At 47.8% G+C, this 20,955-nt stretch overlaps 2 protein-coding genes across 2 annotated transcripts in view; one reads left to right on the forward strand and one right to left on the reverse strand.

Annotated features, from left to right (window-relative positions):
* Positions 1–2,328, forward strand: part of SHE (Src homology 2 domain containing E) — a 33,533-nt gene extending 31,205 nt beyond the window's left edge. The window contains exon 6 of the mRNA XM_073008345.1: positions 1,540–2,328. Within this exon, the coding sequence (XP_072864446.1) occupies positions 1,540–1,585 (46 nt within the window). The 3' untranslated portion in view covers positions 1,586–2,328. The remainder of the gene's footprint in view (positions 1–1,539) is intronic.
* Positions 2,329–2,433: 105 nt separating this feature from the next.
* Positions 2,434–20,955, reverse strand: part of IL6R (interleukin 6 receptor) — a 62,323-nt gene continuing 43,801 nt past the window's right edge. The window contains 2 exon segments of the mRNA XM_007976966.3: positions 2,434–6,783; positions 16,456–16,549. Of these exon segments, the coding sequence (XP_007975157.1) occupies positions 6,537–6,783; positions 16,456–16,549 (341 nt within the window). The 3' untranslated portion in view covers positions 2,434–6,536.

Here is a 20,955-nt window from a genome sequence, read left to right on the forward strand (position 1 = left end):
AATTATTTTGTAGAGATGGGTCTCACTATGTTGCCCAGGTTTGTCTTGAACTCCTGGCCTCAAGCCATCCTCCCACCTTGGTCTCCCAAAATGCTGGAATTACAGGTGTGAGCCACTGCGCCCAGCCTGTAGCCATTGTTATTAGGTAATTTTAGTAGATATCTCTACCATAAAGGGCCTGTGAACTTCTAGGTAACCAGTAAGGCCAGTGGTGTACTGCTTTGCTGCCATAGATTTTTGTTTCCTAGTTAATACCCACGGAAACATGAATCTTACCTCCAGCCCTGTGGTCCCCGGCACAGAGATCTTCAAAGCTGGCTGCGCAGCAGCATCACCTGTGGAACTTACGCTCATGCTATTGTGATTGCCCGGGTCGAAGGTTGGCACCTGGCCTCCTCCTGATGCACAGGCCCACCCACAGAAGGGATCCACTGAAGCCCACCAGGTCCGGAAGTACGAGGAACCCCCAGCACCCACCTCATTGTGGAACTCACGGTCCAGCCACTCTCAGGATGGATCACCACCTTCATCAGAACCCTCTGAGCAGCTTATATAGCTTTCTGGGGGCCCAGCTCAAACCTGTTGAACTGGAATCCGTGAGGGTGAAGCCAGGAATGGGGTTCTAACAAGCTGGCCGCAGTGCATACCAAAGCATTTATCTTCTGCAGGAAGACGCGCTGCCTGCGTGAGTAGTGCGTGCAGGTGCTGGCTTCCATAAAGACACTAGAGATTGGGCAGTGTTTGAAAGATGGTGCAACAGGCCCCTCACCCTGGGGCCCGCGGGCTCACCACTCTGCCTAAGGAGTTGCTCTGAGCTCTCGCCCCAGCCCTTGTACACAGCAGTGCTGCATTTGAACCTTTCTTTAATTTTTTTTTTTTTTTTTTTTTTTTTTTTTTTTTTTTTGAGATAGAGTCTCACTCACTCTGTCACCCAGGCTGGAGTGCAGTGGTGTGATCTCAGCTCACTGAAACCTCCACCTCCCAGGTTCAAGCAGTCTTTTTGCCTCAGCCTCCCTTGCAGCCAGAATTAAGGTGCCCACCACCATGCCGGGCACATTTTTTTTATTTTTTTGAGACGGTGTCTGGCTCTGTTGACCAGGCTGGAGTGCAATGGCATGATCTCAGCTCACTACAACCTCTGTCTTCCAGGTTCAAGCGATTCTCCTGCCTCATCCTCCAGAATAGCTGGGATTACAGGTGCTCACCACCACGCCCAGCTAATTTTTGTATTTTTAGTAGAGATGGGGTTTCGCCACGTTGGCCAGGCTGGTCTCGAACTCCTGACCTCAAGTGATCCACCCACCTTGGCCTCCCAAAGTGTTGGGTTTACAGGAGTGAGCCACTGCACCTGGCCTTAAAGGCCTTTCACCTCGCCAGCACACCTCTGCTGCTGGAGGATGGCAAACACTGTTTCCTGCCCCTGTGCTGTAATTCTCACAGATACGCAGAAAGATTTGTTTGCCCTGCCTCAGTAAATAAGGAAAATACTTTCTTAGGAGGCTGTTCCAATAACTGCACGTTCCTTGCCGTCCTCTACAGAAATCACCATCTGCTCTCCCAAGTTCTTCTGGAAAGAGCACCGTAACCATGTCATCCTAACAGCGATGCCATGAAGAAAGGGAGGCAACTCCCTCCATGTCCTGGCTCCAGTGCCCACTCCTGTGTCCCCTCCACGGCCCACACAGCCTGGCCACCTGGGTGACATCTGGTGCCTGTGTCACTTTCTGCAAGACAAGGACCAGCCTCAAAGAGGAGAGCATGTTGTTCTGAAGGAGATGGTGGCTGCCATCACCTGTCCTGTGGCTTTCCTCTGACTGCCCAGGTGGGGGCCCAGAGGCGGCGCCTCTCACTCCAGTGGAGTTACATAATTTCCAGGCTTCCCTGCAGTTTTCTCCTCCCCATCCCTTAACTGTTTACACAGCAGCTCTCACCCACAGAGTCCGCGTGATGGCTTTTCCTCTGTTTGAAAGATGTGGATGGCTGTGTCCCAAGTTTTTCCTACCTAAGATCCTTTTCAGTAGGGGATGGATTCGGCCTATCTGATGATCAAGAGATCAGGGTGGCCTTTGTGATACTGTTACACCCGCTCCCAGGTCCAATAAACAGTCTTCTGACAAATAATGGCCCTTCCTTTTCCTTCCCCACCTGTCCACCACCTGGTAATGTAAGCGTGGCAAAATCCCACACACCCCTTCCAGAAATCCCAGGACTCGTGTGGGAAATACTTTCATAATTAAAGCCTTCTGAGAAATTGCTTCTTCCTTGAACTTACCTACTTTTGAGCGGTGCTTTAATCCTGCATTAAGGGGACACCCCCCAAAAATGGTTCTACTTAATTACCCACCCTTCCTCAATCCTTTTTCCTCATTAATCATGCAAGCCTTTTTTTTTTTTAGATGACCCAAGTGCCCAAAGCAATAATTGCATTTCAAGTGTATTTTAAAAAATTATTTATTACAAACATTTACAATGTTCACTTTAAATGCAAAATAGCTTGTAAAAGAAAAAAACACTGAGAAATATACTGACCCTTTGCCCCATATACAGACATCAGCCTTTGGTATTTGCTTTCAGGTAATTAAGTAAAACAAACAAACAAAAACTTGAAACTATTATTTATCTCCAAGAAAACAACGTAGAGTTGAGGTATTCTATTTAACAGATGTGATCTCCATCCAATAAGGTCTCTCTGTTAATTAACAGCCTTGCGACATGCTGTTCCAATCCTTTCCTCCTAAAGTAGAATTTCATTTGAGCATATGTTCATAAAACTGACAATGTTCCTTAATAATCACTAAGGTTGCCATAGAAACTCCCTGGTGCTGGCGCCCAGCCGCACAGAGGACAGGAGGCTGAAGGGCCCTTACAGGGCACTGAGGAGGGCCTAGCACAGACCCTGAACTGGCCCGCCTGCCCCTCCATGTGCAGCCCCCTGCCCACGGCTGCACGGGACAGCTGGGTGCAGGGCTCTTGCCTCAAAGGGTCACAGGTTGCCCCTGTATCTCCAAGCTAAGACAGATTTCTCACCAACTCCACCTGGAGCTGGTGTCCGCATCCTCCCCACCTGGGTTAGCCTTCAGGACGTGCTGTGAGATAACAGAGCTCAGCACCAAAGCAGCCAAGAAGACATTCCTGAACATTCTCCAGGAAACAACCCATAGACCACAACACTCCTAGCCTGCCCCGCTGGGCCCTGTTCACTACCAGGTGGGCTTCCAGCCTGGTTCCAGCAGCAGATTCCACACCCTGCCGCCACAACCAGTTTCCGTTCTCCCGAGACTGCAGGGAAATGCCAGAGGCTCCGTGTGAGCTCAGAGCCTGATAAAGAAAGTGCAAGGGCAAGTCGCCATCAGGGCCAAGAGCTTTCTGAGTTACCAAAGGCCTCGTCAGCATAGCCAATCTACCCCCAGACACATTTCTTGAAAATATTTCATTAATGCTACAAACATTATTTATCATTTTACTTTAGACCTTGAACCAGCATATTTTTTACTTTCCCCACCCAGCAAGATAAGCTGTCGTATTTAATCTAAATGGTCTCTGTCCCAGCGTTTCATGTCTGGCTGTGTGGCAGATGGCTACAGGCATTAGGCAAATAACAGCACTGCTGGGGACTCAAGGCAGTAGGGGTGCTGCAGAAATACAGGTAGAAGTGCCCCGTGGATTGAGACACATATTCAGTCACCACAAATTAGAGAACAGAGAGAGCTTAGGATGTATACCTGTGTACACTGAGCCAGGCCTACAGCCCAGAGAAGACACTTTTTCTTCATTTACAGTAGCTTATGAAAAATAAAGGGAAAAAAACCCTCTTCAATACAAAAACAAAACAAAGAAAAAAAAGCAAAAAAAAAAAAAAAAAAAGCAGTTCCATTACAATAAAAATGAAAGCAATAACAATTTGGAGATCAAAGCTGCCTAGCTCTTGGCAATAATGAGCTATCTGAATTTCACATCTTCCGCTAGCATGGTTCTGCCCGGCTTCGGTAATACCACATGTGGGTAAAACGGTATAAAGAATTAACTGTGGGCACATAATCACCCTTCATGCAGATTCTCATTCTTAATATTTCCCTTTAACAGCATTTTTGCTGTTCTCAAGTCTCAGAAACTTTATGCGGCAGGATGGGAGGGAACCACTATAACCACCTGCCTGCCTTTTTTTCTTCTTAAATGTTATTGTTTATAATAGAGATGGTATCTCACTATGTTACCCAGGTTGGTCTCAAATTCCTAAGCTCAAGCAATCCTCCCACCTCAGCCTCCCAAAGTGCTAGGATTACAGGCGTAAGCCACCACACCCAGCCATCCTGCCCTTTTGCCAACTTAAGATGAGGTGCCTCAAGCAGCAATAGGGTCTAAAATCTACAAACCAACCCAGCAATGAAAAGCACGGCTTGCTGAAGACAGTTAACTTAAACCTGGAAAACCGTAAACAAAACATGGTCACTTTCCTCCTTTTGCACCTGTCTGGTGATGGTGGCTGTTTTTCTAAGAGGGTAGAGTATTAGAAAGGTTTTGTGGTCTGGTAAATTTTGGGTCCATGGTTACATGGCTGATTTAAATCGTATCCCCACTGTGGAGTACCCTGATAACTTGAGAGCTAACTGGGTAACCACTAACACCACTGAATTTTCAAAGCTCGGGCAGAAAAGTCAGCTGAAGTGGTTAATCACGGTGTTACAATTAGACATGTAGTTCTGCTTCAATTCTTGCAGAGCTGAATCAACTCAAGGAGCTAAATAAAAAGAGGAAGGCACCGAGGTAAGGGATTTTTTTTAAAACCTCCCCCTTTGATAGCAGAAAGCTCAGGGCTTTCAGGGTGGGGAATTTCTAGGACCCTGCCGGGTAGTCGTGGGAGGCTCCCTTCTCAGCACTGGGACAGGGACCGGACGCCCTCTCCATAACCGCCTGGGGGAGTAGTCACACGCTGGTTTTTCCCTAGCGTAGAGAAGAGGCAGGCTATTTTTCCACTTTTAAGACAAAAACAAAATACACAATGAAACCACAATCTCTTCTCTAATAGGGAAAATATTTTTTCTTTTCTTTTTTGAGACAGGGTCTCACTTGCTCAGTCACCCAGGCTGGAGTGCAGTGGTGCAATCTCGGCTCACTGCAGCCTTGACCTCCCAGGCTCAAGAGATCCTCCCACCTCAGCCTCCCAACTAACTGGGACTTCAGGTGCACTCTACCATACCTGGCTAATTTTTATGCTTTTTGTAGAGATGAGGTTTTACCACATTGCCCAGGCTGGTCTCAAACTCCTGGACTCAAGTGATCCTCCCGCCTCGACCTCCCAGAGTGCTGGGATTACAGGCGTGAACCACCGTGCCTGGCAGGAAAAATATTATTTCTCTTCCTCCTTTTTCACTTGACTTAGTTTTGGGCTAAACAAAGTTATGGTGCTTCCCCCACACCTAAGTAAGTTACTTCTATGCTGACACAGCGAATATTGGCTATTCCACCCTCTCAAGAGAAAACAGTCAGCAGTTTTTTAAAAACCAAGTTAAAATGCATTCTTGCCGGGCTCATTTTTCTTTTCACATTGTCTTCCTTAATATTATCTTCCTAGTTACCCAGGTTCGGTTGACAACAAACAAAGCTGCAGTAAAACAGTTTTGATCTCAGCACTGGCAGAAGCCCTCCCTGCTGCCAGCTCTCCTTTGTGGGAGGTGGAGAACAGAGAACATTGGTTTTCAGAGGCTGTGATCCCCCGCTCAGCTCCCACTCTACAGGGGATGGTGGAGACCCTGTGCCCCTCTCCTCTCCTTCCTCTGCTTCTCACCTGAGGTCCTGCAACCCAAAGCCAATGCAGCTGCCTCTGTATTCAACAAATGCCTAAGATTACCATTCACATTTAGCAAAATGCTAATGAGGAACTAATTATAATTCCGTTGAAAACGACCAGGCCCTGAGATACTGTATTATTCACCCACCCACCCTCAGCTGTTTTTCAACTGTGGGGAAGAAAGGGAGGAGAGAGCTTCTTTCCCCAGCCTTGGCGGTTTAAGTAAAAGCCGTCCCCAGGCTCAGACAAACAGAATTTGCAAAGGCACTTGGGTTTTAGGAGTTTGAGCTGGAAGATGAAATGATGCAGTGGGCCAGGAGCGTGGCGGCTGAGGGAGGCTTTGGCTGGAAATCCACCCCCCCTGCCTGAGGGTGCAGCTTTTGCAGAGGTGTTGGGGGATGGGCTGCCAGCCGCTTCTCCACACTGAGGCCCCCACCAAGCTGCCCAGCTTTTGAGTGTCCGTGTTGAGTGTCCAAAGAGTCTTGACATGGTTCTCTTCACAGTGGCCCAAGTTCACTCTAACCCCTTTAAGCCAGGCATTTGGAAAGGGAGGTTTGAAACCTCAACCAGCTGAACACTGGAGCAGGCTGATTTTCCCCTGGTGTCGAACCTTCCGCAAGGCTCTTCCGTGAAGCCAAAGGCCCCACTCCCCTGAGATAAGCTGGCATGGCAGTAAGAAGCATCCTTTGCTGAGCCCGTTTGTGCTCTGTCATCCACAGGGTCCAGCCTGCTAGTGCCACCAGGCCAGCTATCTGGGGAAGAAGTAGTCTGTGTTGCTGATGTCGTAAGGGCTCCGTGGGTCCCTGGCATCTGGTCGGTTGTGGCTCGAGGTGTTGTCAGACCCCAGGCTGCTGGGGGACACTGGTGGGGAGATGAGAGGAACAAGCACTGGGGTGGGTCGCGGCCTCTCTGGGACCAGCTGCCCCAAAGAATACGGCGGGTGCATGCTTGTCTTGCCTTCCTTCAGAGCCCGCAGCTTCCACGTCTTCTTGAACCTTCACATAAACACACAAAGACAAACCACACAGATGTTTAGCTCCCCCTGTGACAAGCCCACATTGGAAAACACCAACAGCTGGCTGCCCTGGTGGCCTGGCGCTCCCAGGTTTCAGCTCAACGAAGCAAAAACTATCAGCTGTCTTTTTGTTTTTTGTTCATTTGTTTGTTTTGAGACAGGGTCTTGCTCTGTTACCCAAGCTGGAGTGCAGTGGCGCGATCTCAGCTCACGGCAGCCGCAACCTCCTTGGGCTCAGGTGATTCTCCCACCTCAGCCTCCTGAGTAGCTGGGGCTATAGGCGTGTGCCACTACATCCAGCTGATTTTTGTATTTCTCATAGAGATGGGGTTTCACCACGTTGCTCAGGCTGGTCTTGAATTCCTGGGCTCAAGCGATCTGCCCACCTCGGCCTCCCAAAGTGCTGGGATTACAGGTGTGAGCCAACACACCCGACCCGACTGCTTTTATCACCAGGGAGTTCACCATACTCTGAAGAGTTGCTGAGTTTCCAAAACGCTCCCAAGGAAATAGGTATTATTGGACCAATTTACAAGTGAGGAAACTGAGGCACCAAAAAGTCACTTAACAGTCCCTTAATTGTCCCATTCCAGAGGCTGTTCATTAGGCACACATCATCAGTCCCAAATACATTTACTTAAAAAAGAGAAAAATAGGCTGGGTGCGGTGGCTCACGCCTGTAATCCCAACACATTGGGAGGCTGAGGTGGGCAGATCACCTGAGGTCAGGAGTTCAAGACCAGCCTGGCCAACGTGGTGAAACCCCGCCTCTACTAAAAATACAAAAATTAGCTGGGCGTGGTGGCAGATGCCTGTAATCCCAGCTACTTGGGAAGCTGAGGCAGGAGAATCGCTTGAACCCGGGAAGCAGAGGTTGCAGTGAGCCGAGATCGCGCCATTGCACTTCAGCCTGGGCAACAAGAGCGAAACTCTGTCTCAAAAAAGGAAGAAAGAAAGAAAGAAACAGAAACAGAAAAGAAAAATAAAGTATTATTTTAGTAGGGAAAGAAAATGGGCCTCTCAAAGTAAGGCTGGCAGGAGCAGATAATTTGCAACTGCCATGTAATAGCAGGAAAAGGGTCCCACTGCTCCCTCAACTGCCCTCCTGTTCCTCTTGCTCCTAATGTTGCCAACCTCCCCAGTTCTCCCTACACCTCTGGGTCCACTCCTACCATGCTGATGAGTCCCCACAGACTCAACTGTGGGCACCACTGGGCACAATTTGACTCATCTAACAGGAAAGTCAATGCTACACAGGAAGGAGATAGACATCTCTCTGATCACAGCTTCGTTCACAGTGCTCCACTCTGGGCCCAAAGCCAGGGCTCAGTAACTGAGAAAAGTCACTTGACAGCTCAAAGAAAGATGAAATAGTGACATGGATCTTCAAAAGCACAGTCACGTCCCGTTCCTGAAGGGGCTCTTCAACTGTGCCAGGGTGGCCAGTGCGCCAAGCCTCAGCCCCTCCCTCTTGCTTCACACTTTGTGACTGACATGCCTACTAACCCCAAAGTGGGAACAAGGTGGCCTCCCTCAATTCCATGGAAGATCAGTTACACCAGGAAGGGCTGGGAAAGAGGAGGGGAAACCAATGTCAAAAACAAGATTGGGGGATTTTCCTTGGGTTTCTTTTTATATCGACAGGTTATTCCTGTCCTTGTTATGATAAATAACTAATAGTTGGCTCCAAATCTGCCACTGGCTTTTAGCTTGGTATCCAAATGGAATAAACAATCTGCAGAATGTTATTTAGGGCTTCACCATGTGGACACCACACAGGAAGACAGCCCAGTAGGGCTGCTGACTGGAGCTATGCTGAGTCACTGAATGGAGTTCTCCTGTAGGAAAGGACTGAGGAGAGAGTCATTACACTCTGGATTTCAAAGAATTCAGACTCTCTGACCCAGGAATTCTACTTCTGGGAAAAGAAAGAACATAGCTATAAAATAAAAAAACCTTCATGCACAAAGATGTTCAACACAGTGTTGTTTATAAAAGCAAAATAAGGCTGGGTGCGATGGCTCACGCCTGTAATCCTAGCACTTTGGGAGGCCGAGGTGGGTGGATCACTTCAGGTCAGGAGTTCAAGACCAGCCTGGTCAATGTGGCAAAACCCCGTCTCTACTAAAAATACAAAAAGAATTAGCCGGGTGTCATGGCGCATGCCTGTAATCCCAGCTACTGGGAGGCTGAGGCAGGAGAATTGCTTGAACCCAGGAAGCGGAGGTTGCAGTGTGCTGAGATCGTGCCACTGCACTCCAGCCTGGGCCACAGAGTGATATGTCTCCATAAATAAATAAATAAATAAATAAATAAATAAATAAATAATAAAACAAAAGCAAAATAATACCCAAATAATTGGTAATGTTTGGGTGCCACCAATTAGAAGTAATAGGAGGTTGATTAAGAGAACTCGGTATATCCACCTAATACCACAGCTAATGAAAGTGAGATTTATGGCCAGATGTGGTGGCTCACGCCTGTAATCCCAGCACTCTGGGAAGCCAAGGCGGACAGATAACGAGGTCAGGAGTTCGAGACCAGCCTGACCAACATTGTGAAACCCTGTCTCTACTGAAAAATACAAAAATTAGCCGGGCGTGGTAGCAGGCGCCTGTAATCCCAGCTACTCAGGAGACTGAGGCAGGAGAACTGCTTGAACCCAGGAGGCGGAGGTTGCAGTGAGCTGAGATTGCACCATTGCACTCCAGCCTGGGCAATAAGAGTGAAACTCCGTCTCAAAAAAAAAAGAAAGTGAGATTTACAAAGATTTTGTACTAATGTGAAAGAATGCCTATGTTATAGTGCTAAGTGTGAAAGGCAGGATACAGAGTTGAGGATACAGAATAATCATGGCTGTGTAAAAACAAACAAGAAACTAGGCAGAGGAAAAAGACTCAGGAAATTTGTCTAAATATTAAGTGTTCTTGATCTGGGTGTTGATTGTGAAACCATCTCCACAGGGTTGACAAAAATTGCATGCTGGGCTCTGGACAGAAATACATTAATAGTTATAATGAAGCAGTAATCAGGCTGCACTTTGGCCCATTTCCTTATTGCAAAAAGTCACGTAGCCCTAGACACTGACCATCTGCATCCCCGTTGTTTCTGTAGATAGGATTTCTGACATTAGGATCCTAAGACTTTTGTTTAAGGATCACTTAAGATGTTTTACAGACCCCGAATTCCGGCAACCAGTTTGAAGACCCTCACAGAGGAATGGGATTGGCATGAGAAGACAGCTTCTTCATCTCCCTGTCCCTGGACCTCACCCTACACCCTGCAACCAGTCAACCATCTCCACACTTTGGCCCAGTCCAACATTTTTACAACCCTAGCCCCAAATTCCTTGGGGAGACGGATTTGAGGTGCTGGCGGAGGATTACCTAGGTGCCGAGGCAAGAGACTGAAGGCACAAACTGTTTCAGTATACTAAAGAAAATAGAGTAGGCTGGGCGCGGTGGCTCACGCCTGTAATCCCAGCACTTTGGGAGGCTGAGATGGACGGATCACAAGATCATCAAGACCATCCTGGTTAACACAGTGAAACCCCATCTTTACTAAAAATACAAAAAATTAGCTGGGCGTGGTGGCAGGTGCCTGTAGTCCCAGCTACTTGGGAGGCTGAGGCAGGAGAATGGCATGAACCCAGGAGGCGGAGCTTGCAGTAAGCCGAGATAGCGACACTGCACTCCAGCCTGGGGGACGAAGCAAGATTCCATCTCAAAAAAAAGAAAGAAAATAGTTAGAATAAGAATAGTCATAATACAAATTAGATATACAGATGATCATTGACAATTATCAATCATTATTATAAACATTATTAATCATTAGCTTTTACTATTACTCTTTGTTACATTACTAATATAACCTAGGAATAACGGGTGGGTATAGGGTCAGGAGCTGAAACGACATTGTGAGACATGACCTAGATGGCAAGAGGTGAGCCTTCTGTCATGCCCACGCAAGGGCCGCTTGAGGGCTCCTTCGTCAAGCAGTAACACCAGTGTCTGGGAAGGCACCCGTTACTTAGCAGACCACAAAAGGGAGTCTCCTTTCCTTGGAGGAGTCAGGGAACACTCTGCTCCACCAGCTTCTTGTGGAAGGCTGATATTATCCAGGCCTGCCTGCAGTCATCCGGAGGCCTAAACCCCTCCCTGTGGTGCTGTGCTTCAATGGTCATGCTCCTTGTCCATTTTCATGCTCCTCCCGCACTCGTGGTTCCTCTTTGAAGTTCATAGTAGATAGCAGTAGAAGAAATAGTGAAAGTCTTAAAGTCTTTGATCTTATAAGTGCAGAGAAGAAAACGCTGATGTATGCTGCCTTCTCTCTCTGCTTCGGCTACCTAAAAGGGAAGGGCCCCCTATCCTGTAATCACGTGACTTGCTTCACCTTGTCAATCACTTAGAAGATTCACCCTCCTTACCCTGCCCCCTTGTCTCGTATGCAATAAATATCAGCACGCCCAGCCGTTCAGGGCCAAAACTGGTCTCCGCATCTTGATGGTAGTGGTCCCCTGGGCCCGGCTGCTTCCTCTTTATCTCTTTGTCTTGTATCTTTATTTATTACAATCTCTCATCTCCGCACATGGGGAGAATAACCACTAACCCCCGTAGGGCTGGATCCCACAGAGGTTTCCTCCCATCTCCTCCTTAGGTGACCCTCTGATTAAACCTCTTTCTCTGCTGCAACCTGGTGTCTTGGCATCTTGACTTGCCACGTGCATCTCATTATAATTACAATGACATGGGTGCGTACACTTCATGGCACTGTACATACGATGTGGGAACTTTTCTGTATATTTGTTAGACTTTAATCACATTTACATTTTGAAAATTAACAGTGGCTCTCTTTGGATGACATATTTTTTCCATTTGTCATTATTTAAGTCCCTGTTGACCTAATATGGAAGCAATCTCTGTCCTCAGTATTTTTTTTTTCAAAGTAACCGAATGGGTAGCCAAGAACGGTGAGCTTTCCTTCTGAAATATTCTAAGGAGAGTACGAATCCTTTTCTGAAAATCACTAAACTCAAAGAGGACTTTGAAACCAGCCAACCTGAGGGTGCCCAGAGCTGGCCTGGATGGGTGTGAGCAGGGCCTGGGGGCTGGAGAGGACGCGGGGCAGGCAGATAGAAGAAACAGATGAGCTCTCTGCTGCCTTCTTTTGCACCTGGACCTTCACCTTTTATCTATTTTACATATTTGGGCTTCAAAAAGTTTTGTTTAAAGAAAAGATTCTGTAGCTAAAAGAAGTTTTTAAAAATGCTCAAAACTCTCACTTTTTTAGAAAGATATGTAGAAACCAAGGTGCCACCCCTTACCCCAAAGGCCACAGACAGTGCCCACTGCACCCAGCCACCTCCACGGCCCAGAACACCATGAAAGTCCCTCTGCCCGTCCCCCAGCTGTGGAGGTAGGAGAAGCTCTGATTTTAAAATACTGGAATGATACACTACATTCAAAACAAAATGATGTTTAAGTCATAGGCATACACATAGGAAGTCCTCATTTAATGATGTAAGTTCATTCTAGATAAATATGCAGAAAAATAATTCTTTACTAGGAGAATCCTATTTTCCCAATGCCTGATAACCTAACATAAAGACAGAGAATCCGTGGGGGACAGGGAATAGGGTGGGAAGAATTGGCCCCTGTAAGATGGCAAGCCTTTTCAACAGCCTATTTGAATTTTAAAAAATCATCTATGATTCAGAAAAAAAGAATGAGTAATGAAAGACAAAGAAAAAAATCACCTATATTGCTGGAAAAAGATTTAGGGCCATACAAAAAATATAGTATAGACTGGCAGGATGAAGTCAACCTGCCTCTCACACTTCACCTACTGTAAATGTGGCCATCCCATGGTAACCATGGTTCAGCCATTTTGGCAGCCCAGAGCCCCACAGTATTTCTAAGTTTATACTCTTTGCTAGACAGAGGGGATTTGGGGAATAGAAGGATTCTTCATCGCTTGAAATAACTGGCCTCTTTCCAAGCAAATTTGCCTTATACAGAAGAAAATGGAAACTCACTAGGCTAGGAAATAAATTCCTGGCATGTTCTCAGCACAGGGCACTGGCCCTGTCTGTGCCTGCGGGGACTCTGGTTGTTTAGCAACCAGCCAGTGTCCAAGCATCATCAGCAGAACAGCAAACCAGGTCTGTTCCCAACCTGATGCTCCTCTATTTGCCGTTACGACACACCAAGACGGTGCTGTGTGTTAAGGGCTAGTGGTGGGCCGATGGGAGCAGCTGGGCCCAGCTCTTAGCCAAGAGCAGGTGGGTGCCATAGGCAGGGACTCTCAGGGCGTGTGTTCCACTTCTGGTTCTTGCTTGTCCTTAGGCAAGTCATTTTACCTTTGGGGGCTGTTTCCTCATTTATAAAATAAAAGAGTTTGACCAGATGACCCCTAAGGCCCTATAGAAAGAGCAGGAGTTTTTGGTTTGATTCTTGGCCTTCTTCTTCTTTTTTTTTTTTGAGACGGAGTCTCCTTCTGTTGCCCAGGCTGGAGTGCAGTGGCACGATCTCAGCTCACTGCAACCTCTGCCTCCTGGGTTCAAGCCATTCTTCTGCCTCGGCCTCCTGAGTAGTTGGGATTACAGGCATGCACCACCATGCCCAGCTAATTTTTGTATTTTTAGTAAAGGCAGAGTTTCGCCATGTTGGCCAGGCTGGTCTCGAACTCCTGACCTCAGGTGATCCACTCACCTTGGCCTCCCAAAGTGCTAGGATTACAGGCGTGAGCCACTGTGCCTGGCCTATTCTTACTAGCTGTTATCATACCATCTGTTTTAGCTTCAGTTTCCTTCCCTGTCAAATGGATATCACATCTGCTCTACTGGGCCTGTGGTGAGTTATGAGAAAAGCCTGTTGAATTCCTAATATAGACACAGAGCCAGAACACAGGAGGGTATACCTAGGGTGAGGCAAGGAATCCTTTGACAGGCAGGAGGTGGACCCGTGAATGCTGACATGGCCCCTCACTGGCCAAAATATATAAAAGGCTTTGCGTCCTCCAAGAAGCTACCTCCACTCATCAAGAATCTTATCTTCCACACACCCTTTAGATGGCTTGTTCTCTACTTCATTGAAAAAGCAAAGTGAAGGCCGGGCACGGTGGCTCACGCCTGTAATCCCAGCACTTTGGGAGGCCGAGGCGGGTGGATCATGAGGTCAGGAGACTGAGACCATCATGGCTAACACAGTGAAACCCCCTCTCTACTATGAAATCCCCTCTCTACTAAAAAAAAATACAAAAAATTAGCCAGGCATGGTGGCGGGCGCCTGTTGTTCCAGCTACTCAGGAGGCTGAGGCAGGAAAACGGCATGAACCTGGGAGGCGGAGGTTGCAGTGAGCTGAGATCGCACCATTGCACTCCAGCCTGGGCAACAAAGTGAGACTCCATCTCAAAAAAAAAAAGAAAAAGAAAAGTGAAAACAACCCTGAACCCAATTTGAGAAGGCATCTTGCTCATCTTTCAACCCACACCACACTTGGTAGTCAAGCTAGGTCAGGGCTACTGGCAGGGTCTGATGAGCTAACGGGTAGGAAGCTCTCTAGGTGTAGAAAGAAGGACTGAGTGCAATGTCACCTCCACTTGTATATTATCACAATAAACCACTGCCCAGAAGACCCAGCCTGACTTATTTTAGGGTTTCAGCTTATGAAAAACAGCCAGTTCCTGCAGTAAAATTGTGAACACTGAAAAATTTCATTATTGCTTGTTCGTTGAAGGCACTGTTGGCTGACTTTTCTGCAAACGTGGAAATGAATGACAAAACCAATGACCAAATGGAATGAAGATGATTGGGATGAAATGGGCATGAGGAGACAGAGGCCAGGGTGCAGCTCAGCGTGAAAGAGTATTTCCTAACCATGGCTGGAAAAGAACACTAGGGCAGAGCATTTAAAGGTGACCTTTAAGTTCCTGGATTGATACATAGAATATTCCTAAGGAGGTCCTGCTGGGCGCCTTGGATTTAACTGTGTGGTGCTTCTCAAAAGTTATTTTTTATTTTTTATTTTTTTTGAGACGGAGTCTTGCTCTGTTGCCCAGGCTGGAGTGCAGTGGTGCAATCTCAGCTCACCGCAACCTCTGCCTCCTGGGTTCAAGCGATTCTCCTGCCTCAGCCTCCCGAGTAGCTAAGATTATAGGAATGTGCCACTATGCCCAGCTAAATTTTGTGTTTTTAGTAGAGATGGGGTTTCACCATGTTGGTCAGGCTGGTCTTGAACTCCTGACATCAGGTGATTCACCCACCTCGGCCTCCCAAAGTGCTGGCGCAAGTTGCAGTGAGAAGAGATCGCACCACTGCACTCCAGCCTGGGCAACAGAAGCAAAACTCCATCTCAAAAAAAAAGAATCAATTCATGGCTCTCCAATCCATTGCCACCATCCTAAACAGTTTCTTATTATCTCTTGCCCAGACCCTGGGCTACTGTATCCATTTGCACCCACCTCATCCAGTCTCCAAACTGCATTTAGAGTGACTTTTTGGTTTTCTTTATTTGAGATGAGCCTCATTCTGTCGCCCAGGGTGGAGCGCAGTGGTGCAATTTCAGCTCACTGCAACCTCCACTTCCTGGGTTCAAGTGATCCTCCTGCCTCAGTCTCCCGAGTAGTTGGGATTACAGGCATGTACTACCATGCCCGGCTAATTTTTGTATTTTTAGTAGAGACAGGGTTTTATCATTTTGGCCAGGCTGGTCTTGAACTCCTGACCTCAGGTGATCCACCTGCCTCGGCCTCCCAAAGTGATGGAATTACAAGCGTGAGCCACCGCGCCTGGCCCAGGTTCTTCTTAAAACTCCAACAGACACTCATTACCCTCAAGAAAAGGCCTAAATTCCTCCCACCTCTCTTTCAAGGCCTTTTATGACCTGGCACCAGCCTACCTCTCCACTCTTCCCACCCCATATTGCCCCAACCACGCTGCCCCCCACAGACACATGCATGCACACACTGTCAACCATATTACATTCTGGGCTTCTCTCGTAAGAACCCTTTTTGGGCCAGGCGTGGTAGCTCACACCTGTAATCCCAAAACACTAGGAGGCCAAGGCAGGTGGCTCACTTGAGCCTAGGAGTTCGAGACCAGCCTGGGCAACATGAGACCTCATCTCTACAAAAAATAGAAAAATTAGCTAGGCAGGGTGGTGTGCACCTGCAGTCCCAGCTACTCCAGAGGCTAAGGTGGGAGGATCACTTGAACCTGGGAGGCAGAGGTTGTCCTGTGAGGTGAGATTGCACCGCGGCACTCTAGCCTGGGTGACAGAGTGAGACGCTGACTCAAAAAAAAAAAAAAAAAGAACCCTCTTCTTTCTCAGACCAATTCCTCTTCCTCCTTAATGCCAGGTCAGTTCTCCTCACCGTGGCATGCTTTTTGTAGCTCTTACCACAGCAGTGATTACCTCACCTCTTAGTGTCTGGCTTCTTCCTGAGACTGTACCTGCCCTGCCCAGCATTGTCTCCTGCAGCACCTAAAACAGGGCTTGGCATAATACTAGGTGCTGTGTGTGCTGTGGTGTGTGCATTCATTTGATGAATGGATAAATGAATAAATAAATGCACTGTAAATTTCATAATGGGCAAAGGAAAGCTACATAAATATGAGAACACCACAGGGCCATCCCCCAGGACCCATCTCACCTCAGAACAATGGCAATGCACAGGAGCGTTCCGAACGCCAGGCTCCCTCCAGCAACCAGGAATGTGGGCAGTGGTACCGAAGAAGAATCTTGCACTAGGTTAAAAAAAAAAAAAAAATGAAGATAGAGGAGGAAGAGGAGAATATGGAGAAAAAGGACCAGGAGGAGGAGAAGAAAACCACTTAGCCAGAGCTGTCAAAAGCCTCAAAGGAACTTTCCCCTCCAACCCCTCTCCCAGAAAATGAAACAGTTCTGCCAATCAACAGGCCGCTTGAAAAGCTTCACTGTTTTTTGTTTGTTTGTTTCTTAACAAAGCCCACTCTAGAAGAATCACCCCCAGCTTAATCTGGCAGACCTCAGGATTCCACCATGTGGCAAGAGAGACACCTCAAGCTCAGGGTTTCTGAGTGCCTGTGGCTAGCCATGGACTCCTATTCACTTTCAGGGTGGTTTTTCTGGTGGCATTCTACCGGCCCCCATAAGACACAAAGAGGGTACAAGAAATGGAAGACTTTGGGGACCTCCTTGATGGCAGTTCCTTTGAGGACAATGTCAGAGAGGATTGGATGCTTTAAACCAAATATTTGGAAGCAGTTTTCTCCGTGCGGGTGTCATCTCTTGCCTGTCCCCGCATTTGGTACTCAAGCCCCAGCTTGAGTTCTCCAACAAGCTTGTCGGTTCTCCAACAAGCTATGATCTTTTTCCTCCAGGGCTCTCCACACACGTTCCCTCTTCTTGCCTGTCTGCTTTCTCCACCTTTGCTGTACCCCTTTGCTGTCCAGTCCCTACTTGGCCTTTGGATCTCAGATGAAGTGATGTTACTTCCTTTGAGAACTGACCCCACTCCAAGCTGAGTAAGTGCCCCTCCCAGTTATTTCTCCAGTTCCACCTCTAGATTGAGTTTCCTGAAGGCAGGGACCGCATGTGTCTTTTTCACTGTAACACTGCCAGCAGCTTACACAGTGCCGAATACAAAGTAGGATCTCCAAAATACTTCCTTGAATGAAGGAAAGAACAAACAAGCTTTGCAAGCAGCCATGTCTTCCCACAGAAAGGCTCTTCCTACCACTGCCAGAGTTCCTGGACTGGACAGAGGGCACATCTAAGCAAAACCATCTCCTTCTGCTGGGAATGCAGTCACAGTTGTATGGACCCAGCATTCAGGCTCTTCTACCCAAAATGCAATCCACTGCTGAAGAAGAGGCTGCCTGCCAGCCATCACTTCAGATGCCTACTGGAGGCAGGCAGTGCAATGAGCCCAGACTAGTGGCTGCAAGGACAAGTTTCTCCAAGCGTGTCCCATGTCTCTTGAGAGATGCAGCCGTGTAATGAAAGCAGTATGCTTGGCTTGCTTATTTATTAATATTTCATCATCTTTTATATTTGTTCCTTCTTTTTTTTTGAAATGGAGTCTCGCTCTTGTCACCCAGGCTGGAGTGCAGTGGTGTGATCTCTGCTCACTGCAGCCTCCACCTCCCGGGTTCAAGCAATTCTCCTACCTCAGCCTCCCAAGTACCTGGGACAACAGGCACGCGCCACCACGCCCGGCTAATTTTGTATTTTTTGTAGAGATGGGGTTTTGCCATGTTGCCCAAGCTGGTCTCCAACTCCTGACCTTAGGTGATCCGCCCACCTCAGCCTCCAAAAGTGCTGCAATTACAGGCATGAGCCATGGCAGCAAGCCATATATTTGTTCCTTCTTTCATCCAACAAATATTCTTTGAGTGCCTATCATGTGCCTAAATGGATCTTACATCCAATCAAGGAAGACAGACAAACACATGTTTTTTAAAAAAATTCTCAAGAAAAAGTTCCCGGAGAAGGGTGCATCTGAGCAGAGACTTGAGTGATAGGAAGGAGCTGGCCAAGTGGATGTCAGAGGAAGCCTGTCCAGGCAGAGCACACAGCAAGTACAAAGGCCCTGAGGTAGAGCATGTGTGGAGGAGCAAGGAGTGCACTGTGGCTGGGGCAGAGCGAGGAAAGGGAGAATGGAGAGGCAACGTCTAAAGATAGGGGACCACATGGCTTCGCTGGGACTCCCCGTAGAAACTGGGGACTTTGTCAGGACTTTGACTTATACTCTGGGGGAGATGGCACTGAGCCAGAGAGAGCTTGGATTTGTGTTTTAAGGGACACTCTAGGTGCTGGTTGGAAAAGAGTTGGTTGGGGGTTAAGCCTAGAAGTTGGTAGACCAGTTGGCAGCCCAGGAAATCCTGCTGGATGAGAGGTGGCAGGGGCTGGACTGGGTGTTGGCACTGGAGATGGTGAGGAGAGGTCAGCTCCTAGATACGTCTCAAAGCACAAGGACAACACTTGTTGAGGGACTGGCCACAGGATGAGGAGTAGGGAGGAAGTGTGCCCGATCCCCCATCTGAGCAAATGCAGTACCAGTTATTGAGATAGGGAAGATGGAGAAGAACAGATCTGGGTTGAAGAGGTGGGGAAGTGTCAGGTGTTCTCTTTCAGACATGTTAAATTTGAGAATGCTGGCCAGGCGTGGTGGCTCACACCTGTAATCCCAGCACCTTGGGAGACTGAGGCGGGCAGATCACCTGAGGTCGGAAGTTTGAGACCAGCCTGACCAACATGGAGAAACCCTGTTTCTACTAAAAATACAAAATCAGCTGGACGTGGTGGCACATCCCTGTAATCTCAGCTACTCAGGAGGCTGAGGCAGGAGAATCGCTTGACCCCAGGAGGCAGAGGTTGTGGTGAGCTGAGATCACGCCATTGCACTCCAGTCTGGGCAACAAGAGCAAAAATCTATCTTAAAAAAAAAAAATATATATATATATATATATATATTTGAGACTGCTAGCGGATGTCCCATGTGTCAACTAGGCAGTTGGGTACATTAGTCTGGGTCTTAGTGGACAGATCAGGGTAGGGATATAAAATTGGGTGTTGCCAGCCTGTGGATGGTCTTTAGTGACATGAAGCTGGATAAAATCATCAGTGACAGGCTGGGCGCAGTGGTTCACATCTGTAATCCCAGCACTTTGGGAGGCCAAGGCGGGTGGATCACAAGGTCAGGAGATTGAGACCATCCCGGCTAACACGGTGAAACCCCATCTCTACTAAAAATACAAATAATTAGCCGGGTGTGGTGGTGGGCGCCTGTAGTGCCAGCTACTCGGGAGGCTGAGGCAGGAGAATGGCGTGAACCCAGGAGGCGGAGCTTGCAGTGAGCCGAGATCGTGCCATTGCACTCCAGCCTGAGCCAGACTCCAACTCAGGAAAAAAAAAAAAAAAAAGACCTCACTAAAGACCATACATGGGCTGATCTTTAAAAAAAGTTAAAAAAAAAATCATCAGTGAGGGTGGACGGAGAGGACTGGAGGGTCCCCTCCTCCATAGCAGCCTTTGTTTTTGTTGTTGCTGTTGCTTTTGGTTTTTTTTGACATGGAGTCTCACTCTGTGGCCCAGGATAGAGTGCAGTGGCTCAATCTTGGCTCACTGCAACCTCCACCTCCCCGCGATTCTCCTGTCTCAGCCTCCCAAGTAGCTGGGATTATAGGCACCCACCAACACGCCCGGCTAATTTTTGTATTTTTTAGTAGACATGGGGTTTCACCATGTTGACCAGGCTAGTCTTGAACTCCTGATCTCAGGTGATTCTCCCACCTTGGCCTCCCAAAGTGCGGGGATTACAGGCGTGAGCCACTGCGCCCGACCCATAGCAACCTTTGAACACTCAACCTCTTGCATCCCACCCATGCCATTCAAAGCCTATTTCAAATGGCACCTCCTCCATGAGCTTTCTGTGACTGCTCAGCTTGATGCACTCTCTCAAATCTCTAAATTCCACTTTGCTTTATCTGTGCCTCCCTTTCCGCCCATCTCACATTCTGGTCTTTGTCACAGTTACCAGTTTACTCTTTGTGGGGGCTTGGACTGTAGCCTCCTTGAGAAGAGGGATGGCTCTAATCCTCTCTGAGTCCCCAACTGTGCAGAGCTCAGGCCCAGGTATCTAGCAGGTCTTCCACAGGTGCACTGCACCATAGTAGGGCTTGGCACCTGGGCTGTTGTAGCAGAGGCAGCCAGCATCAGGTGCAGGCAGGAACCCACCCAGGGATGGGGAACGAGGGCAAGGACTGCCTCACAAAGCCCAAGAGTCATCAGCTGGAGCCACTCAACTACTGAACCTCTGGAGTCTGGATTCCATAAGTCCCATACACCTAGTCAAACACAGGACTTGTGATCTTTCTTGATTCAAATACTGGCAAGTTTTCCTGGTCTTGCAGGGATAGGGAATCAGAAGCATTGAAATCAAGGGCTCCCAAAATAAAGATTTCCCTCAACAGGTATTCCATTTCAGACTCCAGTAATCTTGTTTGCAGCACATTCATTTGTATTGTGGGCCAATTGTGAAATATCTCACTGATTTATCCCATTTTTCTTACGGTCTCCTCATTATAACTTAGCTAACAATATCAAACTTCAACATATAAAGTAACAAAAGAATATTTCTGGCCAGGCACGGTGGCTCATGCCTGTAATC

The sequence above is a fragment of the Chlorocebus sabaeus genome, chromosome 20 (assembly GCF_047675955.1).
Source record: "Chlorocebus sabaeus isolate Y175 chromosome 20, mChlSab1.0.hap1, whole genome shotgun sequence".
Lineage (NCBI taxonomy): Eukaryota > Metazoa > Chordata > Mammalia > Primates > Cercopithecidae > Chlorocebus > Chlorocebus sabaeus.